At 45.7% G+C, this 26867-nt stretch overlaps 1 protein-coding gene across 1 annotated transcript in view; it reads left to right on the top strand.

Annotated features, from left to right (window-relative positions):
* Positions 1-26300, top strand: part of LOC112617161 (coiled-coil domain-containing protein 93) — a 94136-nt gene extending 67836 nt beyond the window's left edge. The window contains exons 16-24 of the mRNA XM_025373914.1: positions 228-299; positions 1543-1596; positions 3027-3089; positions 5936-6044; positions 8101-8183; positions 10635-10672; positions 12069-12153; positions 16513-16626; positions 21400-26300. Of these exons, the coding sequence (XP_025229699.1) occupies positions 228-299; positions 1543-1596; positions 3027-3089; positions 5936-6044; positions 8101-8183; positions 10635-10672; positions 12069-12153; positions 16513-16626; positions 21400-21453 (672 nt within the window). The 3' untranslated portion in view covers positions 21454-26300. The remainder of the gene's footprint in view (positions 1-227; positions 300-1542; positions 1597-3026; positions 3090-5935; positions 6045-8100; positions 8184-10634; positions 10673-12068; positions 12154-16512; positions 16627-21399) is intronic.
* The last annotated feature ends 567 nt before the right edge of the window (positions 26301-26867 follow it).

Below are 26867 nucleotides of genomic sequence, written 5' to 3'. Positions count from 1 at the left end.
CCTTCAGAAAGAAAGGCCTCTTTTGATGGAGGAAGAGCTGCCTGTAGCCTCCTGAAAAGAACTTTCCCAGGCTGATAATTGGAGATCAGGGCAGCTACCCCATTAGCTTTTCGTCACAGAATAAACTCATGAAATGTGAAAATAAGACTTGTGGACCAAAGAGTTGAATAATTGCATCTAATTACTGGCCTGTCTGAATTTTTTAAACGTTCATGTCGCTTTTAAAGGAGGAGATGACACGGCTACAGCAAGAAATTGAAAACCTGAAAGCTGAGAGAGCACCACATGGAGATGAAAAGGTAAAGGCTCTGAATTAGTCCTTGAGACTGTCAGGTGTTATTATGACTTACACAGGGAAAAGATAGTTCTAGAGGACCAACGAGCAGACAGCTGGTGCTAACTCATCCTGTAAATACACATTTCTCAACTGTTTTCCTTCTGTGACCTTCTAAGATTTGCATCCATCTCTTCTGTCTTTCCTCTGGGAGTAAAAGGCAGCAGAGGCTGTAGAAGGCAGCAACCCAGACAGGAATTACCAGATTACACACTTCTGGCCTCCCTCTGTTTAGGGAGATGTTTCTGGGAAAAGTCTGAGCTCTATTTCCTGCTCACCCATTCTTTACATTTTCTGCCAGTTTACTCATTTCACCTTCCTCCTTTCCTGCTCAAGGATAATGCCCCACTCCCAAAAGGCAGCAGCAAACATGAAGAAGGAGAGGGCAGTGTTGGATTTCACGGAAGAACCCTAAGCTTGCAGGAGCAGTCTAGATTTAGGGAACACACCTGCACGGCTGGTTCTTGGAACAGAGGACTTGATCTTCCAAGGAGCTCACATGAATTTTCATTAAACCTAAAATTGTAAGGAACAGGGAACTTGAAGCTTAGGGAGGACAAGAGTGTCCAGCCACCCAGCGCCAGACCGCATGCCCTGCTGCCTGGCCCAGCACTCTGCACTGGGCTGTGCCCATGGCTGTACAGGACACTGCCATGCCCAGCGGGGAGACAAAGGTCTTGCAGGGCCCTTTTCACTCTCCTGAGTGGTTGCATTATTTCATCTGAGCCATACAACTCTTCACATCTGTGAGGGGACCGGCATGGGTGAATAGGAGAGCCTAGGAGGCGGTGGTGTCCCAGGCTTATCATCACACAGCCCACCTCTCCTGTTGTTTCTAAAACTTTAAATCTTTAAAGCTCAAATCATCAACTTGAGTTTTGAGCCTCTGAGTTTGCACGAATTAGACTCTTAGGATCTCATTTCTCTTCTCAGCACATCTTGTTAGCGAGATTCTTACATTCAAAAAGAGCTGTACAGTTTACCGTGTTAGTGTGTAACTGACAGACACCTAAGGACAATTTAAAATCTGGGGCTCATCTAAGGGCAGTTCCCTTTCTGCTCTCTTCAGACATGCTCAGGGGACATCAACGCATTTCTCGGCTGCACCCTTATGCCCCTGCCTGGCCCCTTCCTACATCTAGATCCTTGGCTTCTGTCCTATTCCCAAATGCTCAGGAGAGGTGTTTATTATGTTTTCATTGTTTCAGACCCTCTCCAGTGGAGAGCCGCCTGGTACCTTGACCTCTGCAATGACTCATGATGTAAGTACCTGCCTGCTCGGGATTGGCATTGTCTCCTGAGGGCAGGCGGCCAGCTTTCCACTGTCCTGTGATGGCTTCTCATGCCTACTTTAATGTGCTCTATGGCAGACTCTGCATCTAGGCTTTCCAGGGCATTGTCCTGTTTGATACAGCTGGCCCTCAGATGGAGGCAGCGTCTCCCCAGCAGTGGCCCTGAAGGTGACCCTTCTGGTGGGTTTTCTCCCAGTCCTGTGTACAAGCATCTTGTTTTCATGCTGGCATCTCAGCTGGGAAGAGGAGAGGCCTGCGTTGGCTGCATATGCTGGTCACCACTCAGGCTCTGAGAGGTTGGGTGGCACAGAGGGGGAAACCTTCTCTCTCTGTTGTACTATATACCAGACTCAGCAAACTGTTTCTGTAAAGGTCCGCATAGTAACGCTTTTCGGCTTTGTGAGCCAGCTCTGCTGTAGTGACCATAGTTGATCTGTAAATGAATGGACATGGCTGTGTTCCAATAAAACTTTGTTTACAAAAATGGGCCACAAGGTATATTTGGCCCAAAGCCTGTAGGATTTAGCTCACAGGCTGTAGTTTGCCACCCTCTTCTGAGTTAAACCAGTGCTACCCGCATTCCAAAACCCTCCAGAAGAAAGAGATAGGAAAGGAAGTGGAGGAAAGGAAAAGCATGAAAACTGTAAGCATCTGTCTTCTTTAAGGGTTCCTCTTCCCTTTGTACCCTCATAATCTCCCAGGAGAATGAGCTTCAGCACTCTTCCAGTGAAGTCTGTTGGATTTTGCCTACAGCTGAGTCCCTTGGGTGGGTGGGTGGGGGTGTGTGTGTATGTGTGTGTTTATATTCCCTATGCTGAGGAAGGAGGGGCTCCTTTGACCCCTTTTGTAACTTTCTCTGAGACGACAAACCAGCCATGTGTCTTACCTTGCTGGGTTCAATGAGGGACTAGTTTCTTTCTATTTTCTGTATCAATGCTGTCCAAGATAATTTTTCGCAGTGATGGAAATGTTCTGTTCTGCACTGTCCACTGTGGCTAGGGGCTATCACATTGGATAACACAGCTCTAAGTAGAAACATAGAAAACTAGCGTCATCTCCAAACACAGGCATAGAACAACACATTCTTTAACTGGTGATTTGTCTCTACATCATCATAGGTTTTTGCAGGGGAAGGGCATATACGTTTGGAGGTTACTTCACTTAAGAATACTGGATTCATCCTGGGTCCCAGAAGGAGGAGTTGTTATAACATGATGTGAGAGGGTATCAAGGGTCTCATATGAGATAGGACCCAGACAGTAACTTTGGGCATTTAAGAAGAGAAATTTAAGGTCTTGGGATGGGGGAGATATGATAAAAACATATTCAACTTTCAAAGACTCCATTAAAGAGTGAAAGTTTTCTAGTCCCTGGTAATTACAGCCTTTTCCAATTTTTAGGACGACCTAGACAGACGTTATAATATGGAGAAAGAGAAACTTTACAAGATACGTTTACTACAGGTGAGTAAAAGAAGGACAAAAATATGCATAAATTCTTCTAACTAGGTTTAGATGTCCTATGACACAACTAGAAAGTCTCAATATCTAAGAATTAGAAAAGATAAGTAATGAGGCTGCTGTTCACCAGTCTTCTTTCTATCTGGAGTGTAACTCAGTGATTTAAGGTGTTGGTATTAACATCTCACATTGGTATGTTACTTTCATAACCACTCCTTTGAGTTAATCCTTACCCCAGGTGGAGAGTGGATATTACGTCCCATTTTCTTTATGAAGAAATTGACTTTCCCAGAGTCAAGCGGCTGGTAGGTGCCAGAGTCTGGATTCCAGTTCCCCGGTACTCATCAAGTACTAAACAAGAATTGTGCTACTGTTCCTCTGAAATTAAGTGCCATTTCAGCTGTTTTTTTGTTTGTTCGTTTGTTTGGATAACCGGTGGTTTGTGAGAGTGACATCAAATATAGGGGAGATAGGTTTCAAAATTAGCTCTAAAGTTTAATTCATGCAGAGTGAAAATTACATTTAAAATCCCCTACATTACTGGGATCTGGCTCATGGAAGATCAAAAGCCAGAAGTTCCTTCTGTCACACTTTAGTTCAAGCCAACCTTCTGTTCTCTGGGAGGGAAAGGCCGAGCTCTGGCAGGAATGGCCAAAGGGCTGCAGAGGCCAGTGAGATCGCCTTTCCCCTCTCTCTGGCACCTACTTACTTTGCTGAGCTGGGATGGCTAAATTTGGGTGAGTCAAATTTGTCCTTGTTACAGTCTCTACTAATCTTTAAAGAGGCATAGAATTAAATAAAATTGGGACAGTACAGCTGCATATTTGGAAACTTTTTGACTGAGTGCTTTGTATGTATTCAGCATTGCATCAGGTCCCAGAACTAATAGGATGACCCATCTCCTGGAAATGCTGGCTATTTGAGAACCAAGACACGTCTATATATACATCAAGTTCAAGGGAGTTTATGTGCAAATTGCTTACTAAGGGCAGCTTCAGACTGGCCAGAGGAAACCTTCAGTAAAGCCAGTGGATTGCTGAGGGCAAGGGCCTGAGTTAGGCAGTGGCTGTAGAATGCATGGAAATGAACTGATTGGACAGATTGCAGGGCTGTAGCTGATGGAACTTAGTATCAATTGAGATAAAAAGAGGAGTCAAGGATGATGCTGGAATTTCTAACACAAGGGTGGATAATATTTGTGTAATTCATAGAGAAGGAGCATAAAAGAGAAGCAATAGCCTAGGGTTAAGGGTGAGAGGAGGAGTATACATAGGAGTGTTAATGAGATGTTTGGAGCTTTTCAAAGTTGGGGTACTCAACCACATTGAAATGTCCAAGGAGTACTTGGTTGTCAGATCTGACTCCCAGAATAGTATGGGCTGGAGATTTGGGTGTCTGCAGTGTTGATGAGGACTGGGGCTGTGGAATATGGAAGAGGCCCTGAGACTACACCCTGGTGAGCGCATGTGAGGATAGGCAGAGCAAAAGGGGGGATCTCCAGTGAGGATGCGCCTGAGCAGCCAGAAGGGAAAACAAGTGTATGAGGTTCGTGGGAGCCGAGCAGAGCGCTCAGCTGAGAGGAGGGGAAGTGCCACTAGAAATCAAGGCTAGGAGCTGAGAATTGTCCATTAGGTGTGTCCCTGAGAAGGTGTGCAGTGACTTTGGCAAAAGCAGTTCAGTGGGGCACTGGGGAGAGCCCAGTCGCAGTGGGTTGAAGGAGGATTGGCGTGGACAGAGGCTTCCATATGCGTGGCTCTCAGTACATTTCTCTTCCCTATAAAAGGGAAGAGAGAGACTGGTAGCTGAAAGGTGATGGCGATTAAAGAAGGGCTTTTTAAGAAGTGAGGACATAGGAAAGTATTTAATGCTGATGAGAAGGGTCAGTAGCTAGAGAAAAGTTACAGATGCAGTAGAAGACTGAAGAGTTGTATCTTAAGACTCCTGAAAGGAAACCAGGAGTGAGCGCCTGAGCACCCATGGGGAGCATAGCCTTGGCCTAAGGGAGAAATACATCCTTCCCTCTCCCTAGAGCTGCAGAGACCCAGTTTTGGATTAGGTCACCAGACATGAATATGGGTTTCCCACCAGGAGTCTCCTATTTACCAGTGCATTAGAGATTCACATCTGCTGCTGCAGGTGAAGCAGGCAGGAGAGTGGGAGGATGTGGTGGACAGAGGGATGCAGGCACAGAAGAAAGGCAGCACTCAGAGCCTACGTGGTCCAGAGTCTACACATGTTCAGTGGGAGCCATGCACAAATGAGCGGCTTGTTCCCCCTGCAGCTGCCCTTGCACCATGCTACACCACACAGCAGGGCCATGCCTCCCAGACCTGGTCAGTAGGGCAGTTTCCTGAGTCCGTGGAAGGGAGAAAATGCTGGAAAGTATTTGAGGAGTAGGTTGTAGGAGCTTTTCAACCAGGTTGAGCAATTTGGGATGTATGTGGAGGCAGCAAGGTGGCGTAGCTTCCCATCATCTGAAGCATTCCTGTTGTTGCCTGTCACCACCTGGCAGTGGTACAGCTGGCTACTCTAGACTCCTTGGGGGCCTGGGGGGCTAGCTGCGGGCTCTGTCCATAGCAGCCCTTCCCATTCAGCGTCTTCCCTCCTGGTCCATTTATTTGGTGCCTTCTGTGGTTCAGTTCACAGACGCCTCCTCCCACACCTAGGAAAGTGGGAAAGTCAATCCGAATCTAAGATGGGGACCTTTATGCCGATGACAGAAGTTTGTGCCTACATTGTAGGGCTTGTGGCTGGGCTCAGGTCGGGGTGCAGGCAGTATTTTGGCTCCCTAGAGAATATGTAAGGTCTTTTACCAAATAGTACTGTCTCTGCCTTCCTTTTGCATTTAGGCTCGAAGAAATCGAGAAATAGCAATTTTGCACCGCAAGATTGATGAAGTCCCTAGCCGTGCCGAGCTAATACAGTATCAGAAGAGATTTATTGAACTCTACCGCCAGAGTAGGTGCATCGACCACAGACAAGCTCTCCAGGCTGGGGAGGGACAGGCGAGGGGTCTGTTCCACTTTAGCGTGGGGGAGCATGCACCAGAGCGCAGTCCACAAAGGCCACCACCAGAAAGCTCCGTTTCATCAACAGGTCCGCTTGGCAGTCCCGGGAGCAGCACTGGTGCTCTCACTGCCCTCTCCATGGACAGATGGTTGAACCAGTTGAGCTCTTAGAGTAAAGCTTCAAAGCAGCCCTCATCCTGGTCAGCCACATAGCCTTCCCCTGAGCTCCTGCACCACTTTCCAACTTCACACGGAACATCGTGACCCTGGTGTCTAGAGATCAGCCCTCACTCATTGTTATCTACAGATCTTCTTGCTGATGTGGTCCTTAACCTTTAACAGCATCAGATTTACCCAGTAACCCAGGACCATGTCCCTCAGCCTGAATAAGAGACCATGTCTCATCAGACTCAGAATGGCCCTCAAGGCTACCATTGCCTTTCTCTTCCTAACACTCCTACCACATCTGCTCTTGCATCATATCTCAGCTAAATGACCATTAGCTGCAGTGCCTCCAAGTCCCCTAGCCACACATCTGATTCTGTCACCTCTCTCTCTGCTAACAAATCTTCAGGAACTCCTCAGGCCTTACTGAACAGAGCCTCTTTCTTTACCATGTCTGGGTTCCTCCCCAGTCTGAGTGGCCTGCCTGGAGGCCCCTTTCCTGATCTGAACCCTCACTCTGGCCTTGCCAGTCCACACACTGCCTCTGAGCAAACCATAAGCTTTGACGTCTTAGCCCTGACTCCTCCTGTTCCTGGTGCCTGGATCCCTTCTCTTCTGTCAGGCTAAATTCTTCAATACCCAACTCAGATCCTGCAAACCTATTCTAGGTCGCTCACCCCAGGCAAGAACTGATCACCTGTTCTCCATGCTCCTACTCTTGTATGTGTATGTCCCCATGATACCTCCAACTCAACAGGTACAAAACTGAATTCAGCCCCCCTACCCCACATTCCTCTTAGGCAAACTGGACCCATCTTACTTCTCTGACTCAAGCTGCTTGCCAGTTCTGTCTGTTTCATCTGGACTGCTGCTGTAGCCACTTTCCTTTGCTGCCCAGAGTCTACTTCGATCTTTTTCAATATATATTTGATCATTTTATTCTAAAAGCTTTAATACTTAGTAGCTCCCTGCAACTTCTTGGGTAATCTTTAGAATCCTAAATACACTGTACTAAGTCCTGCATCGTCTTGGCCCACTTCACCCAGCTTCACCCCTTTTGCACATCTGCATCTTGGCCTGTGAGCTGGTACCGGAGTCCAGAGTGCCATTATCCTACAATTCCCACTTGGTCTTTCAAACTCCACCTAAGATTTTGCCTTGAGGCCTTGGTCTTTCCGGCATCCTTCCTGGTAGAGCACTGGCTCTATTGGAGTTCAGAACATGCTTCCTTCACGCCCTGGCCCCACCAGGCTGGGATTTCATCCAGTCCTCACACTGGACTCAGATGATCAGAGGCAGGGATCAGCAGTAACAGTTTTCAGCAGAAAGTAGTTTCTGCTTTAAGTTAAATCTTTCCCTTTACTTTTCTATTCCTGCTTGTTTCAAAGCTTTTAGTAATAATAATACCTGCATCTATTTATTTCACGGAACAAATTTCACATAGGTTAAAATCATCTGATAAAGACATGTTTACACTAAGGACATTTTCAAGCAGTTACATCAAAATACCTGTATCATGTATTATTATCAAATATCTACAACCCCCACCCAGTTCTTTAGCTGGATGAGGTACGGGTGGCTGGTTCATTTGTGGGAGTAATTTTCAACTTTGGGTACTCACTGTCACCACCCGGGTCCCACCTCTAGACGTCCTCCTTTCATTGGTCCTGAGACTTGTTAAAAGCTTCCCAGGAGATTCTGTTTGCGCACTGTGGGGTTTCTGCAGAGTGAGCTCCCAGGCCTGACAAAGCTGTCCTGGCAGTGCATACGTGGGGGAGAGGGGCAGGTAGGGTGTTCTGATACCTGTTCTTATTCATGTGCTGATTGCTTTACCTTTACAGTTTCAGCAGTGCACAAAGAAACCAAGCAGTTCTTCACTTTATATAATACCCTGGATGATAAAAAGGTTTATTTGGAAAAAGAGGTAAGAACATTTATGAAAAGAAAATGGCTAAGCAGCTAACAGTGCAGTTGACTCCAGGAAGTCAAATGAACTTGATGTCTGGGACGGATATGTTCATCATTAGCAGAAAGAGTGCCTATTTTATATGCTAAGTGCTGGCATACCCAGTCAGAAAGTACAAGATTCCTTGGGAGCCCAGACTGTCTGCTGTGAAGTGAGACTGGTGGACAGCCATTCTAGAGTGCTGTGGGGGAAATGCCATTGTTAAAAGGAACACAGTGGAAGCTCTGGAGTTGGTGAGACTAGTTTGAGTTTTAAAGGAAGGGAGGAACCAGCTGAATGGAGGTGGTGGGCTTGTTATAGTTTACAGGGAGAAAATACCTGTTTAATAATCAGTGGCTGACATAGGCGTGAACTAAAAGGTTTGTAAAATTCAAAGCAGGGGTGAAAGGGTCACTGTCATTTCCTTCATCTTTCTAACGCTTAAAAACTCAGGTTAAATTAATGGCTCAGGGCTTTCCCAAGTTGATGGCAAACGGTTCAGGCACAGTATGCAGATATGTCTTAATTTAAAAAAGAATAGTCCTGGTCTTCACCATGGCAGCAGGTGTCCTGAAGAGAACACGGGCTTTGGCGTCAGTCAGATTTGGGTTTATTTGGGTTTTAGTGTGGCCTCATTTTTCTCACCTGTAAAATGGGGATGACACCTAATTGCATTGATGATGATTATAATGAGGACACAATGAGAAAATGTAAAGTTCCTTACACATGATGGATTCTCAGTACATACTTGTTCCTACCCTCCCCCTCACCTTGAGGTTGACAGAATGTGTTTTCATTTTATCACCTTGTAGCCTACACTAATTACCATTTTAATAAGGATAATATTACAAATATATCTTTTACCTGAACCCAAATTGAAGCATCTGTAATTACTGTCACCTTTACTGCCTGCTGTCAGACAAACCAGGTAGATCTCTGTCATCCTAAAGGGCACTCCTTGAGAAGCTGTTTTTTATTTTTTTCTGTATTCGGGGCCTTACACAGTGGTAGGCGTATAACAGACATTTGATAAACATTTGAATAGATGAATGCATTTTATGGGATTTGCATCAGATCTGGGGAATAGCTGTGCCCCACATCCTGGCCTTGAGGCCCTCCTACCTGGCAAAGGAAAGATTTGCCAACCCTGACTTAGGGATAGCCCAGCCCCTTCCCAAAGGCCTTAAATCCCATTGACCTTCCTTCATCAGCAGTGTTTAAAGTTGTTCCACTGTTTAAAAACTAGGAATTTTGCGAGGCAGAGTGGGGAGCTGGGCTTTTTAATTCCAAGCCATGTTACCAGTTTAGAATGTTACATTTGAATAAAGGTGGTATTTTATCTTAAATGGATTTATGCCTGTGATATTTTAACTTTAAAACCTTCCCGTGGAGGCCGGGCGCGGTGGCTCACGCCTGTAATCCCAGCACTTTGGGAGGCCGAGACGGGCGGATCACGAGGTCAGGAGATCGAGACCATCCTGGCTAACACGGTGAAACCCTGTCTCTACTAAAAACTACAAAAAAAACTAGCCGGGCGAGGTGACGGGCGCCTGTAGTCCCAGCTATTCGGGAGGCTGAGGCAGGAGAATGGTGTGAACCCGGGAGGCGGAGCTTGTAGTGAGCCAAGATCGTGTCACTGCACTCCAGCCTGGGCGACAGAGCGAGACTCCGTCTCAAAAAAAAAAAAAAAAAAAAAACCTTCCTGTGGAGTAGTAAGGACAAGAAATAGTCTACATTGCAGACTGTGAACCTAAAGTTCACACGTGGTATTTACTTAGTTCTGAGCTCCCAAGTTGAGTCGTTTTATGGCCAGAAAGATGACCCAGGTTTCCTTACTCCTGCCTCAGAGCCCTTCCAAGGACCGTATCATTGGGGCAGATAAGAGGATTTGCTGTGAGGCTAAGGCAGTGTCCACCGGGCCTTGAACAGTGCATCCCCTCGGAGGCACTCAGCCACCCAGCAGCTTAGCTTGCTGCATTGGCAAGATTCTGTGGGAAGGAATAGAGTGTAAATGACTCTTACCCTCCACACTGTCTGACTCCCTTAAGCTGTTATCCTTGAAAATAAAGTGCAGTGTTTGGCAAGATAGAAAGGTGGTGGCAGCTTGCCTAGAGAGCCCTAATGTTAGCTTAGTGTCCTCTCAGCTGGGATCCAGGTCCCTTCAAAGCACCCTCTCCCTACATTGCTGTGGGAATGCCCTGTAGGAAGAGGGAATTTTCTGTGAGAAGAAGGTGGATTCCCTGAGGAAAACTGTGAGACAGAACATGTGGCTCATTTTTTTTTTTTCCGTATGTTACTTTAATCTTCATAAACAAGACTTGTGTTCCTTGCAGAAGCAGTATGTGGAGACAGGCAAGCTTGCAGCAGTTGCAGTAGTGTGGAAATCTTTTTGCCTGTCTTATAATTTCGTTTGTTTTTTTACTTCCCCAGATTAGTCTGCTGAACTCAATTCATGAGAACTTCTCACAGTAAGTATTGTCAGTCCTCCTTCCCACTAATACCCTGTCACCCTGCACACTTTGAATTCAGCCCAGCTTACACTGCTATCCTGTGCTTCACAAAGGCACATGCAAGACTTAACGCTGGGTATGTGATTCTTACTCTTTTAGCCCTTCTGCTAGGTATCTTGTTTACACTCTCCTTGAGTATCTGCAAAACTATAATGATAGTCGAGTGAAGGAAGAGCTTAGGAAAAAAGTTAACTTTCCAATAATTTGGCTGTGCCTACCTACTAAAATCTCTCTATATATTATCAAATTAATATTTGTTAATGAACACACAGAAATGCTTTAAAATTTACATAATGGAATTTATATAATTTTTTAGATTTTTAAAATCTCACGGTAGTTTTTTTGGTTAATGTGTACATTGTTCTCTATAAATTAGATGTCAAGGCCCACCTGTTCCCAAATCAAGCAGCCCTCAAGCATGTCCATTTGCCCACCCACCATCCAGCAGCCCCAGGACTTGCTCCTTGGAGAGCATGCTTCCCTTCTCTCTGGCATAAATCTCTGCTGTCCTCTGGCAGGTGACAGGGGACACATTGAGACTGAGATCTTAATGAGTTACAGGTTCTAGATTTTAAGCTTCTTTTCCAAAAAAAAAAAAAACGGAAGCCCACAGCTTCCTAATAAGATTCAGATTCACTGTGTAAAATACCTTGTGACATTTGTAAAAATGCCATTTTCATCTTTCCCAATGATTGAGAGAGCCTATGGTTTGAGTGTCTTGTGAAGAGTTCTGCTCCGTCAGCCCATCCTTCAGGATAATTCTCAGTGCGTGCATGCGGTGGGGTGTGTGTGTTAGTGTGTTTATGTTCTGATCCTCCTGGTGTCCTTCCCTCTGCAGAGTTGGAGGTGAAGAAGAATGTTTTAGGACATCAGGGAATCTACTTGTTTAGCTGCTGCTTCTAGAAATAGGACCAGATTTCTCAGACCTGGTTTTAGGAAATCTCAGAATATGTCTACCAATTTCAAGTATCTGGCAATCCTCAAATTTTTTTATAAACCAAGTGAAATTCAGTACTTAAGCAGTACATGTCATATTTCAAATAAATACTGTTTTTGTTAATTTTAGTCATGTTTTACTTTAAGAAAATACATGTTAGTTATGAAAGTTATAGGGAAAGCATGACAAAAAGATTAATATGCAATTATAAGACCAGGCTAATTTCCATGCCTTCTCAGAGGTTTAACATCCTTAATTGCCTGGGATCGCAGGGGCCCCCATGGCTCCACTGTGCATTGCAAAGGCCTGATTGCTTCTCCCAAGAGGTATAACCTGGATACAGAGCTGACTGCTTGGCATTTCCCCCTACCTCAGAGTCCTGTGTGCCGGTCATAACTCTGCTGGTTTTTCTTTCAGAGCCATGGCCTCCCCTGCTGCCCGGGACCAGTTTTTACGTCAGATGGAACAGATTGTGGAAGGAATTAAGCAAAGTAGAATGAAGGTCAGATGGCTTCTTTTCTGTAATATAGCCCAGGTTTTATAGTGGTGACAGGGAAAGTCCTGGGAAGAACAGGTCTCTTCTGGTAGCTGGGGAGTGTGCCCTCAATCCTGAAAAGACACATTTCTACAGAGGGATTCCCACCATGCGTCTTACTCTGCAGTGGGCAGGGCCTGTCCCATGAGCTGCCTACACCCAGGGGTTCAGAAGTTGCTGTTAGCAGCAGCTCCCATGTATTGAACACCTATTGTGTACCAAGCATTGTGCTGACATTCCTGAAAGACCTCTGAAGTGAACAGTATCACACCCATTTTACAGATGAGGAGACCACCTTTCACCAGCAGGCTTGACTGGATTCGCTTCCTCGGGGGATCTGCGGTACCTGACATTCTGCCACAAGAGATTCATTCCTTAGGAATCTTAAGATCTTGAGAACATTTTAGTTTTCAGGAACCCCCCTCTAAAAAAGAGAAATCATTGCTGAACTGAGTTCTGCCAAAGTGAGAGGAAATGGAGCCTCAGAAATCTGAAGAGAACAGAGAGGCACCACTCAGTCAGGGTACAGCATGAGGTTTTCCTACAGAGACAGCTGCAGTTTCCTACCGCCATTCTCAGATGAATCCTAACTCGTACTTCCAAATATCTCTTGCTTATGGTCCTGTTTTAAAAATGTATCACACCAGAGTGGTTCTCCGACATGGCGGTAAAATCTTCTAGGGACGTCGGGTTTCTCCTCTTATGATCTTGGGGCAAAGGGCTCCAGTGAGTGATGCCAGAATATAAACACAAGAAAAAGAAAGAATTGTCCATAGGTCCTGTCATCATAAAAAACCCTGTTACAGAAGACAAACGTTCAAGTTGCCTGTAATCTCATCTCTCAAGAGATGAGCTAAGGGCAGAAGTGTTCCATGTCCCTTTCCCTGTAGAAAAATACCATGAATCTCTCTGTGAATGACTTCAATAAAACAATGTCAAAGGAGGAAAAAAAAGTATCACTAGTAACAAGCACAATTTCTCGGACTATTCAGCCGTCAAAATTAGAACGACATAAGTCAGTGCTTGCCTGTATATGCGCACTCACCCAAGCCAGGATAGGCTGTCTTGCAGAGGGCGAATGCAGTCCCCTCTCGGTGACCTGGGATGTGAGTAGGTGGAAGGCAGAGAACCTGGCTGACCAAAAGCCTGTGACAGCCCAGGTGTCAGTGTGTTAGACGCTTCCTCCATTCTATTGCTCCTCAGGAAGCTGCTGTGGTTCATAGTCAAGAAGAACAGGAATTCGTGGGTTCTTTCCTTTGACTTCTGCTTCCTGTTTACAGAGAGCAGTGTAAACAGGAAGCGGAAACCAAAGGAAAGAACCCCATGAATTCCTGTTGTTGACTATGAGCCAGAGCAGAAGAAGAAATGGGCCTCACCCCTTCATTCTCTTCACTTTCCCCCAGGCTTCATGCTCTTGGCCCCTCAGGGCTGACCAGTGTGGAAACCAGGTGCTGCTGTATCTGTCTCTCCCCTCCATGGTGGGTGCCAAATGGGTCAATGGCACCCAGGGCAGAGTGGGCTCTCTTTCTCTGGTCTGCATCCCCAGTGGCTGATGGAGCACCTAACCCATGGTTAGGCCCTCAAGGACTATTTGTTGAATGGGTGAATTCTTTCAATGGAGTCAAAGAGCAGTTGTCAAAGAGGGTTCCAGATACACTTTGAATGTTGAATGTTGATTGGCACTCTGGATGGAACAGCACTCACTTGCATGGATGTGTTTTATTGTGTGTGTTTGTTTTTTGTTTTTTGTTTTTTTTTAAATGTAGCTTTCCCTGTAACAGTGCCATAATGGGTCCTGCTCTCATAGATGTGGCAGGGGAGTCTGTGTCCTCTCAAGCACAAGTTTCTCAGAACCAGCAGGTTCAGAGTGTTACATAGCAGACCAGCATTGGGTAACAATGATTGAATAGGTGTTTATGCCCCGTCTAAGGGTTTCTGAGTAAAGAAGAGGTCACATATCAGTCAGCATTTTGACCTCACTCAGAGGAGGTAAAGTCTCTGGATCTCTGGAATACTGTGAGCAAGTGCTTGGCACAAGCACTTCACAGACCTAGGGTGTGAATAGGTGATAAGTAGGGAATAACAAAGTCGTTTGGGTAAGAGGACACTGAGAAGAGTGTGCAAATGAAGCTTAGATCAAAGATTTAACTCCTGCTTCTCAGAGTGAGTTGGCATCCTAGGATGTGAAATGTTAAGAAGAAAAACTGTCTTTGTTGAGCAGCTACTATGGACCAGATAATGGATCATTCACTTAATATTTAATGTCACAAGCTTCTCATAACAAAACTGGTGATCTAGGTGATATTCTCATTTTAGCTAAAGGACCTGGCATTCAAAAAAGTTAAATTAGCTGTCCAAGGATACACAGTGAGTGGCAGAACTAGGATTTGAACCCAGCCTTTCTGGCCTCAAGCTCATATTATTTCTAGGTTGCCACAGTAACTCCCACAGTGGGTCCTGGATAAATTCATAATTCAAACGGGTTGCTACCTCACTAGGACATAATCAGTTATGGTGAAGTGTTTTGCTAAAGCACAGAGCAGAGAGGAAAGTCCTGAGATAAGAGCTGCTGGCTGTCCTAATAAGAGAGAGGGACCTAGCTGTGAGGTCTATCCAGCACAGCGGAAAAGGTGTCTGCTGCTTTGAGAGTTGGAGCCCACGAAGGAACAGTAGTGGGAGCTGTGGTGGGCTGGTGTGTCACTGTGACAGGATCGTGAGTGGGTGTGAGAGACCCATGGAGGCAGCATTAGGGGTTCCGTCGGCAGGGATCAAGACTTGCTGCTGAGCCAGGGCTCCAAGTGTAGTAGGACACCAGCCAAGGACTCCAGAGGGGACTGCCCACTCTGGGAGACCTGGGCACAAGAGGGCACCAAACTGGAGACCTAGTATGGGTGTGTACCAGACATCTGTATGCAGACCTGTGGAAAGAGCAGGGCACAGGGTCTTAGGACTCAGGAACTAGATGCAAGGTCAGGATTTAACCAGGCAAATCAGTCCCCATATGTGATGGGTCTTTCTCTGAACAGCATTGGGGTAGGCCTTGGGGACACCAAGTTGCATTTGTCCTATGCAGTCAACAGAGGCCTATAGTGTGGAGGGAACTACTGAATAAAATGCAGCCAGTTTACCTGTAGCTTGTGTTTACCAAATCCCTTCCAAAGTGTAACACAGAAATCACGGTCAGACATCGGCAAAGCCATGGCAAAGCATCTCTCAGAATTTGATTCAACAAGCTTTTGAGCACCAGCCATGAGTCAGGCACCCGGTCTGTACCGTAACTCTTTCTGCCCTCGTTTCCTGGCTGATGCTCTGGGTTTACCTTCTGGACATATAGCACATAGCATTGCCAGCCTTGCTCTAGTGTCCTCAGCCTCCCTGAGCTTCCAGGCTGAGGAGGCCATGCACCCATCGTCCTCTCCATCACCTCCTCCCATGTCATTTTCCTCACAGGACTGATCAGTGTTGGGAATATTTTGTGCGTCTATTTGTCAGGGTGGTTGCTTAATGTGAATCTCTACAATGTACGCTCTGTGGGAGCAGTGACTTTGCCATGTTCACCCTACGTGTAGCTACTCAGTAGATTCTAAGTCAATATTTGTTGAATGAATAAGCTTTTGGGTACCTTAGAAAAGTCTCTTTAAATCAAAGCCTAGCATCTATTTATGAGATCTAAATCCTGAAAATATCCTAAATTGTCTACCAGTAGAAAGATGGGTAAGTTAGCAATCAGCAGGAACACTGTGTTGTTTTTAAAATGATAATTTGTAGAAAGTTTGTAATGACATGGAAATACTTACATGAAATCAAAAGAGGATACACAGTTTTATTATATGAGCACAGTTATTTAAATCAAGGTTTCTCAGCCTCAGCACAGTTAACATTTTGGGCCAGATAATTCTTTGCTGTGGGGTGTCCTGTGCACTGTAGGATGTTTAGCAGCGTTGCTGGCCTCTACCCAGTGATACCAGTAGCACCCACTCCTCACAGTTGTGACAATCAAAACTGTCTCCAGACACTGCCAGGTGGGGAGTGGGGGGTCAAAATAGCTCCCAGTTGAGAATCACCAACCTGTCCATTGTGAAATTGTAGTGAGAAAAAAAAAAAGGAAACAGTTAATACTCAGTGATAGAAAAATTGCTGAATAAATTGTAGAGCCTCCATGTAATATCATGCAAATAAATTAACCAACCTCAAAAATTATATATTGAAGCTTCCTTTGCTGGGAGGAAATCTACGAAACTGTTAACAACTGTTGCCTTTTGGATGTTGCCAGCAGCCCTTGGGCAGAACGTGTCTTCATCACCATTTCCCACAATGTTTCAACAGATGGAAAAGAAAAAGCAAGAGAACAAAATGAGAAGAGACCAGTTGAACGACCAGTACTTGGAGCTGTTAGAAAAGCAGAGGCTATACTTTAAGACTGTGAAAGAGTTCAAGGAGGTAAGAGGAAGGCTGGGCAGCACATTAAGGCTAACGTGAGATATATGTTCACCTCAAAAGTAGCCACTAAAAAACAGTAGTTTTTTGGTTTTCCTTTGGTCTGTGAAGGGAAATAACAAGACAGAGTGTGATCTGGCAGTGAAGTGTGGCGTCTAGGTAGCTGAAGATTGCGTTTTTCTGTGGCCCATCTTGAGGTCTAATTAAATGTTTCAAGACATCACATCATTTTGGTTTTCCTAACACTTAGTAAGCACATTAAACTCACAAAATGACTCCATCAGTCCATATCAAGGGCCACCTGGAAACAGCATTTGTTGTGGATTCAGATATAGAATCTCCTCTCCTGCCAATCTTAGGGTAGGGAGGGACCTCAAGAAACTGTGTGGGAAGAGAGAACTTTGAAGTGTCACAGGTTTGGATTCGAATTCTACATTTACCACTTACCAGCTGTGTACTTTGGTAATGACCTAATTCCTCACAGCCTCAGTTTCCTCATTTGGTGGGTTCCGTTGGATCAGATGAGAAATTTGGAACATCCAGCACCTGGTCTGGCATCTCCTAACACCCAACACTCAAGTCAATTTTGGTTTTCCCTGTTTTTCCTTCCTGCATTTGGGCAGTTACTCTTCGTTGTTCCAGAAAGAAAAGTGCCTGCCCTTAAGAGATTTTTTCCAAAAAGACTTCATTTTGTCCCTTGCTAGGGTCTCAGCAGCTTTATTTTAAGGAATTCCTTCTCCCTAACCTGAATCCATGTGGTTTCAGTGAGTTTAGAGACTGCTGAAAATACAGCAGAGTTAAAGGTAGGTTGTATCCTGGTGTTTGGTCTGCAGAATAAAAAATGTAGCCTTCCCATGCTCATAATTTTGTTCTTATTTTAAGGCTTTTCTTTCTTCCTTCCTCATCTTTCCCTTCTCTTCTACATCTTTTTTGTGATTTAACTTCTGGAAGCCACATCCCATAGGCATTTCAAAATCTCATCTTTTCCAGTGTTCCAGCTCCTACTATACCCCTGGACAGATGCCAGGTTGTAACGCAGACCTCCCCCTCCTTAAGGAGCATACGCTGTGGTGGGAGAGACGGATGACAAGCTAAGAACAAGTCATAACAAATAAGTAGTAACAATTCCAGACTTTGCCGTGTGAGGAGACTGGTTTAGGTGGTGTGGTCCGGGAGGGCCCTCTAGGGTGAGCAGGACATAGCCATGGGAAGAAAGAGTTCTTCAGCCATAGCAGTGCAGGAATGGGGAACAGAGGGTCTGCGGCTCAGTCTGGGACTCCTTTGAGGCTAGCACAGACTGAAGCTGAGGTCCCAGAAGGGCCAGTGAGCGAACTGGCAGGGAACAATTAGGAATTTGCTGCCCTACTCAGAGCTCCTCCTTCCCTTTAATCAAAACTCACAAAAGGAGAACTGCATCTCAGATTTTGCTTGGAGACACCCTTTTGACAGTGTAGAAACAAAAAGCCAGTAAGTTGAGGAGGATAAGTATAAGCTGTCAAAGCAATTGACAATGAAGTGGAAAAGCTCATTCTTGCCCAGCAGGCTCTCAGGTGAGAGCTTAGGATGACCTCCGAAGCACCAGTTCCTTCAGAGGTGTTAAGTGGCTTGGGTCTGAGTTCCCACCTGTGCTGGCAGTCATTGTCACACCAGACACAGAAGGTGGTTCCTTCAGAGCCAGCTAAGACACCTAGACCAGATTCTTGCCGGGCCTCTTTCCCTGAGTCCAAAGCAAGTCAGAAGAGGGGGAGGGGATGAAATACGTTCTTACATATTTCATTTAAATATATTTCACCGCACATTTAGCATGTCCTTTTATTTTTTGGTGTTAAAATTGTCTTAGAAAATAATTGTGATGGTGGGTAGTCCTTTTTTTTTTTTTTTTTTTTTTTTTTGAACATTTTACTTGGCAAAAATTTAAAATTGGCAACCACACGTCAGTGTTCCAGCATCTTAAACTTTCTCCCACAAGCTCCTGTGAGGTAATTTGGGGCCACCACAGGTGTTGAGGAGGAGGTGATGATAGGGACTTGCTTGCTACTCCATAGCCTCTACCCTGTATCTTGAGCCAGACTAGTTCTGCTGCTTTTCTGTTTTATATATTACAGTTTAATTTGGACTTTCATCCAGGGTGGAGCCTTCTCCCAGCACCCTCTATTTTGCCTTCTCACCATCCCCTCACTGGTTTTTGCGTTCTAAATTCTCACTGCATCCTGGGCCCAAGCACTTGTAGTGTGCCATAATTATTCTTCATGGAAAACACAACATTATTGTCTACGAGATGGTTTTTTGCCAGCTTTTTTGCCAGCTTAGAGGTTGCCTTTGTTGGGTTTGGTTTACCCCATGTTAAATGGGCAACAGTGATGCGCCATGGGCACCATTTAGGTACCAAATCATGCCTGCATCCTGACTCCCAGCCTCCTCTGGTTTCAGAAGCTTCTTCATTAGAGACATTGGGTTTTTCTCTAAAATCCCGTTGACTTACCCTGAGAGAGCTGATTAATTGTAAGTCTGCCAGGAAACAACACGTACTCTGACATCACCTTAATCACAGTATTAAGTGAATTGTGTCTCTAAGCCACAGTTTCATCGGGTCATGAAACTAAGATTTAAATTCAATAGCACTGATGAATTCAAACCCTACATTTTTGTGAAACTGGCTTTGGGTACATAACCTTCAGTGAACTTAGCTCTCTGTCTGGCACCTAGTGGGCCTGGATAGAGTTTTCAGCAGGAAAGAGACTGAGGTGATGAGACATTCCCTTTTCTTCTAGAAACAAACAGCCAAAGCGCCTCTTTTATATTTGCTTTGAAGAGACAGAGACTATGATTCTGTAGGCTCACATACTAGGTGACATTGTAGGCTGTCTCTACCGAAAAGTATAAGCATCGCCTAGTGTGCTGTGACACACACAGTTCCCCATGGTAGAGTTCGGATGCTTCTGGGTTGTTTTTGCCTCATTTAAATGGTGAGGTGGGTGTCAGTTTAAACTTATTTACTCTTTTATATTTTTGTTATGGAAATCTTCAAAAATACACAAGTAGAGAGTGTAGTATAACAACATAATAGTGTAGCTCTCTGTTCTTGTTCCATCTCTTCCCCTCCATTTGTTTTAAGCTGGAGTCTTTTTTCCCTCAAGTACATCTCAATCCATTTTAAAAAGGAAAGCTTTGTTGTTTTCTAAAAGAAAATAACATGTGACCCAGCATCACCTTATTTCTGTCACCCACCACCCTCCCCATGAACTGCCTTTCTCTCCCCAAAAAGGTGCTGAAAAGTGTCAGAGCGCCTTGCTTCTGACAGCCTCAAAGTCTTCAGCCTTACCACCAAGGCAAGCACCCACCTGCTTCCTTGTTCCCTGAGTGAAAGATACCTCTGAATCCTATAGATGAGCCAGCACTAGTCTTAGCAAAACCAAGGTCGTTGTGGTCATGCTGCCATCACACTGCCAAAAGATCAGGGCCTCCAGAGAGCTGAGAGCACCTGACCCTGGCCCAGGGAGGTGGAAAAATTGACCATGGGGGTTTTGAGTGCAGAGGGTTCAAGGATAAAAGTTTTTCTCCCACAATAAATGCACCTCCAGGAAAACACGGACCCTGGAGGCCTGACCACTGTCAAGCCTGTGAGCTCTACCTCCCCGGGCCCTTTCTGCTACCACTTTTATCTCCCAATTTAAAAGCAGGACTCCTTGTGACCCTGCCCAGAGAATGGGGTTGGAGTTATTGGAGGTTTGCTAGCAGATGGAAGTATCCTGAGCTACTAAGGCCAGTGGAACGAGGGCAGGAGGTGCAGTTAGAAGCTTTTGAAGATGACCCCAGAAGGGAACATGAAACGAGGCAGAGGTGACTTGTGCCACTGGATGTCAGATTCTACAGGCAGAGGATGGGACAGTGACCTCCCTTAATGATAACCCGTAGCACACACCATTGATTTCATACAGCTTGGTTTTAAGGAAGGGTGGGTTTCCTTTTTTTTTTTTTTTTTTTTTTTGAGACGAAGTCTCGCTCTGTCACCCAGGCTGGAGTGCAGTGACACAATCTTGGCTCGCTGCAAGCTCCGCCTCCCGGGTTCACGCCATTCTCCTGCCTCAGCCACCCGAGTAGCTGGGACTGCAGATGGCCGCCACCAGGCCCAGCTAATTTTTTGTATTTTTAGTAGAGACGGGGTTTCATCGTGTTAGCCAGGATGGTCTCAATCTCCTGACCTCGTGATCCGCCCGCCTTGGCCTCCCAAAGTGCTGGGATTACAGGCGTGAGCCACCGCGCCCGGCCCCATTATCTCTTGATGAATATCTTTTATCCTATTTTCTGAGTTTCTTAAAGACAAGAATATTCTTAACCTTCACTGTTGTTAGAACGCTATGTGTTTTGCCTGCTATGTAAACTAGGGCTCCCTTTTATCTCTTTTTAGGCTGCTGTCTCCAAAGCCTTTCCCCACTCACTCACCATAGTACGCCAAGACTGGCAGATAAGTGTGCTTTCTGCTTCCATCCCCTTGACGTTTCATAGACTTCATGAAGTCTTTAGGAATGACAGTACCTATCCTCTCATCCTGTTTTCAGTCTGACAGCCCAGAAATGGAGCATCATTATAGTTATTTTGGTGTTGATGTCATAGGTCATCAGGAAGCTTCACCATGCTGGTGGCAGCATGCCAAGAGACTAGGTTGGCCAGGAGATGTCTCCCATAGGGATATGGGAAGGGCACTGAGACCATCTTGGCCTCACGTGGGTGCTAATGTAGTCACCACTCTCTCTATACTCTCTGCTTCCCCTCCAGGAGGGCCGCAAGAATGAGATGCTGCTGTCCAAGGTGAAAGCGAAGGCCTCCTGAACATCCCCAGCCATGGTTGTATGTCATTGATTTTACTTTTAAGCACCGTGTATCAACTACAGGATCATGAAATGGTTCTGAAAGCGACAGTAGAGAGATGCAGGTGTAATGGTTTCAACAACCTGGATGTTTTCTTTCTCCTCTTTGCTTCCATTCATCTCTGTTGACTGCTGTTGATGGAATCAGACCGTAAACATGTGGCTTGGATAACACCCATCATCCTGTGAAGAATGTCGGCAGTACTTTTCCCTGTTGATCAACTTTTATGTCTCCAGTAACATTGCACTTACAAAGGTACCTGTATTTGTGTGGACTCTGAATAAAGAAGAATTCATTTGTTTAGCAAGTATTAATTGAGCACCCACTGAGAAATAAGCACTGAGGAAGATTCAGAGACATGTAAAACAGAGTTCCTACTGCACAGGCACCCAGCAGGTGGCCCAGGGAGGCAGATACACAGCACACTTGACCACAGAACTGGACCATCTGAGATGTTTTTCAGTAAACAGAAGGCATGTAGCTGAAATGATCAGCCCATGTAGTGTTGGTCACTTGGGCCTTTCACCTGCCATGGTACCTTTTGTTCCCAGCTCCTCCAGGTGCCAACCAGCAGGCTTGGTGACAGCAACTGGAATGAAAATTCGGTGTCGTTTTAATTTTTATACGTTACTCAGGTTTATTTCTCAGAAAATTGAAAACAGACCTTGTGCTGAGGACACTTCAATAAAAATTACACCTTCCCCTGCCCCAATGTTCCTTTGAGTCACAGCATGCAGAGGGGCTATGCATCCCCCTCATTGAAGGCACATTCGATGAGGCTACACTGCAGATGGGTCATGATCTGAGCCAGGAGAGAGAGAGAGACACTGTTCCCTGCACTCAAGGCAAGTAGGGTGTCAGGAGGAAGAGCAGTGGGGTTTGCAGAGATCCAGGGAAACTTCCTGGAGGAGGCAGCATTTGGGCCCAATCTAAAGGGAGAATCAGATGTTGACAGGCAGGAAGATTGTTTTAAATGAAAATACGCTATGATTAAAAACCCAAGAGGATGCAGAGGAGTGCAAGGCATGCGTGTTGGGAAAGGAGGGGATAAACTGGTCTCTTCAGGAGGCTTCAGAGACCCATCTAGGAAGTAGGGCTGAGACTAGACTTTGGAGGGCCTTGGAAGGGCAGCTGACGGTTGACTTTAATCCTTGGAAATAACCAGTGCAGATCAGACACGGAGCTCCTGCTGCCCTGGTCCTCAGGAGTCTGGTAACTCAGTCATGTTCAGTAGGTTTGTGCTCCATTCTGCATAAATCTTGCAAACATACCAGGCGGCAGGTTTGGACAGTAAGCTTGACACAAAAGCTTAAACATGTCAAGCAACTGGAGCATTCAGCAGCCACAGAAATGTGTTCATTTTTAGTTCCCTAATGGATGTGATTAAGCAGGGCCGACATGTACAGATTCAAAAACACACACACGTGCTGGATTAAAAACAGCCACTGGTTTCAGTGCCAGGGCCAGCAAGGCCTGCCTGAGCCAGGGGGAAGCAGCAGCTTGCAAATAGAAACTGCCACGTGAGGGCGCTTCTTGGGCCATGTGCAGCTCCGCCTCAGCTGGGCCCTGAGCCGCGGTCATGTGGGGGTTTTGAAGGGCTGGGTGAAGTTGAAGCAGTAATTGCAAAAGAACAGGTGGCACTTTGAGGGCAGGGGAAGGAGACAGAATTTTGACTGCGTTTGAAATTATTTCAGTCAGGGAAACATCTGCGTTATCTTGTTAAGCAGCTTGTAGGCCCACCCCTGGCTAACTGAACTTTGTGAACAGTTGGGGCAGTTATTCGAATATTTGTCCACAGATGGTAGGGAGGCAGATGACATTTTGGGGTTACTGGAGTCCACCTCTGTGCTGATGGGAAAGTACGGCATGATTAATCCAAAGCAGCCAGTAATTCTTTTTGAAAGTGCAGGCATTTATTTTGAGCTGTGTTTCATTTGGTTTGGTTTTGGTATAGAGAGGTGTCCATAGATCTCTATTCCCTTTTTTTTTTTTTATCCACAAGGCCTACTACGGATGAATCAGTTTCTGTTGCCTGAATACACTTTGAATTAGACCACAGAAGCCAGTTTGAGCTCAGATTTCACACTTGCTGCAGGCAACCCTCAGTGTGGACAGTGTCTTCTGAGTAATTAGGATATGACTTTATAGTGAAGCCATACAGGCTAAGGAGATGCCCCAAGGCCCCTGATCATTTCGGAAACCACCTGGAGAGCCAGAAGGGGTCTTCCCAGGGCTATGGCTCTCTGTATGCCTAGACATGGTGTGGCATTATGCTCTAAGCCCACAGGCTTCTCCAGAGTTAAAAGGAAGCAAGAACATCCTTCAGTTACTTTTTTAACATGTGCGCTTCAGGAGGAACCAGGTTTCCCCAGGAGGGACAGGCGCCCTGCTCAGTCAGCACAGGGAGTTGCTAGCGGGCAGGCTGCACAGTGCTGTGGAATCTCCGCCAGCCTCTGGGTTGGGGGCTCCTTCCCACTACGTGCTTCTTAAGGAGTGCATGGGACTGCTCTGCTTAAGCCGCAATCAGAGCTGTTGTGAGCAGGACAAGATTGGGTGATCGCAAAGTGCGTGGGGAGATGCTAGGACATTTTTTGATATCTTTGACCTGTGCTCTGTCTCTACTGGATGACTGGGGTTAGCTAACACCACTAGAGGGAGATGCAGAGTGTTAAACAGTCGTCAGAGTCACGCTGAGGGGTTTTTTAACAGAGGACAAATTCCCAGTTTGTCAAGCGTATCTCTGTTAGAGTCTAAAGTTCATCGTTTTAATGGTTCTAGCTCGTAGCCTTTACATATTTTCAGGATAGCTGGGTCCTGCCAGTGTCCGCTGAGTCTGTCAGCACAACCAGAAGGCCCAGGCATGGGAAGCATTCTCTGACAACACTGAGCCCTTGGGACCTCCTGAAACCTTGAGCAGAGGCTGGAGAAGCCTTCAGACCGTCCTTTCACTACCTCACCAAGTGTCATGCCTGGGACCTCAGACCTCAGGGTTGTGACGTCGATGTCAGGCCCAAGTCACGTCTCTAGTGACCGAAGCAGACCTGCCTGAAAGGGTACTCTGAACAGTGAGCCCTGGCCATAACCTGTGCCCTCATATTTCTGCTGCCTCAGATGGTCTTGTTCACCCACTCTGTAGGTGACTGATGATCACCCTAAAGGGGAGGTAGGCATCTAACAGTAGCACAGTTACTTTGAGCCTGACCCCTTGCTCTGAAGTGCAGATGCTGAGTTGAAACATGCACTGAGGAAGAACACTTTAAGGAAGCACTTTATGATTTACTCATGGCTGGTGTTGGCCTCAAGGTAAAAGAACATCTTAATGCAGAACAGTACAACAAAGTGCCCCATAGGATGGGTGCCATCGTCTGTCCCCGTGGTTGGGATTCCCAAGGAAAGTGCCTTGTTCCGTGCATCTTCAGAATCTCCCACGCCCTCTCTTGATCCTTTTCATGAAGTCCAGAGCATTCCTTCTATGACAGGCTGAAGATGCATTGTAAAAGGTAGTGCTATAGTAGTATTCCCTCTTCTCACAATAAATGTGCAAAACTCCTGGAGGATCTGCAGCATACTTGACAACACGGTGAATACCGTGGATGCTCCACACCAGCCTTACATCCGTCCCCCAAATGTGCCGAACTCATGCCTGCCCAGGGCCACTGGGCCTGGCCCTGGGCAACAAAAGTAAGGGCCTGTCTTACCACAGTCTCCCCAGCATCTAGCTCAAGGTAGATGACTGACTGGGAAACTCCAGTTGGATAAAATGGCTTTTCCACATGGCAACTTTGCATCTCTATTAGCAAAATTTAGATTGAACCTTTCCTCTACTTGATGCTTAGTTTGAGGACAGGTAAACAGTTTTCACAACTTTAGAGGGTCTTAGAGTGTGTTATACAGTAACCTTGAAGTTTGAGATGAAACAAGGTGTCAGAGCTTTTGAATCTTTCAAAGGAATTGCCTTTTACAGATTTTTTTTTTTATTCCCCAAGAAGGGAAAAAGAGAGAGAAGAACTACAGTAATGTTAGAGATAAGGTATGTTTCGGCTCAAAATGTGTCATGAATCTAAAGGTAACTTGATGGGTAGAAAGGTCTCAGCCATGTGAACCAGGAAGTGGGAGCACAGTGCAAGGCTGTGGGTGGCAGCACTAGATACAGTGGTGGCAGGAGTGTGACACGTAGGCACTCCATGGGGGACAGCCAGTGTCTGTCAAAAGTGCAAATGCATCAGCTTTTTGAACTAAGAATTGTACCTGTGTACAAGGGTTTTTGTTGAAACACTGTAATAGCAAAAAGTTGGAGAGTGCCACCAGTATAGGGGAATGCTTAAATACATTATGACCAGCTTAAACAACGGAATAGTTTGCAGAAACTTAAAACAGTGGATCCTGTGTGTGTGTACTACCATAGAATGGTCCCCAAGATGCATGATTAAGTGGGGGAAAAAAGAAGCCCATGGTATCTTAATGTTTGGAATGGAGAAAAATGTGTAGATGTATGTGTGTGCATATGTTTTCACACAGACATATACACATGTATATCATATGTCTGCCTGCATATGCCTAGGATTTCTCTGGGAGGATACCCAGCAACCTGGCAGCCTGATTGCCTCTGGGAAGAGGGGTGGGAATGACTTTTCAATGTACACCTTTTGTACCTTTTGAATTTTGTACCATGTACATGTATTATCTATTAAAAAAATAGTTTTTAATTTTTAATTTGGTTTACTTTTCTTAAAACAATAGAACCAAAATGGAAGAAAATTCTGATTCAGTAAATCTGCTTTCTTAAAGATAAAGCCTTTGATTCAAAAGTAGTGAGACTCTTTCTTGGGTCTTGAGGCAGTGGGCCATACAAAGGGGGGGGTGTCCTTTTCTGGTAGAACAGAATGGGGCAGCGAAGCAGAGGCTGGCTCTCCTCACACTCTGGGAGCATGTTGGGTCAGCAGAGGGAGGGATGGGGACGGGGAAATGGATGGTGACATGACTAATCCCTGGGACAGATGGGCTGCTGCAGGGTTCCCTCCATCTCACAAACATCACAGTGCAACCCTGGTCCTCTGACTTTTGGGGCCCAAAAGATAGGCATACCTCTGAGTCATGATTCCAGGGGGGCTGTTAACATCCTCCCGAAGCCGTGCCCATCTTGTGTGGAAACCTGCTGTGGGTGATCCTCCACCCCTGCCGCCTTTTAAAAACCAACACAACTCTGGTTTTGTCCAGCTCCGAGGTGGCTGTGTGTCAGCCCCAGGAGAGGAACATGACAGCCGTTCCAGTCGGGAATCTTACTTCTGTTGGCCAACTGCTGGTTTGCGGATGGATGTCTAAGGCAGTTACGGCCAGTTTAGGGGAGACTGCTGAAGTTCTTGGAAAGATTTCAC

Source organism: Theropithecus gelada, unplaced genomic scaffold (assembly GCF_003255815.1).
Source record: "Theropithecus gelada isolate Dixy unplaced genomic scaffold, Tgel_1.0 HiC_scaffold_15884, whole genome shotgun sequence".
NCBI classification, from domain to species: Eukaryota; Metazoa; Chordata; class Mammalia; order Primates; family Cercopithecidae; genus Theropithecus; species Theropithecus gelada.
Note: the sequence above shows the minus strand (reverse complement) of the source record. Positions and strands in the feature narration are given on the sequence as shown.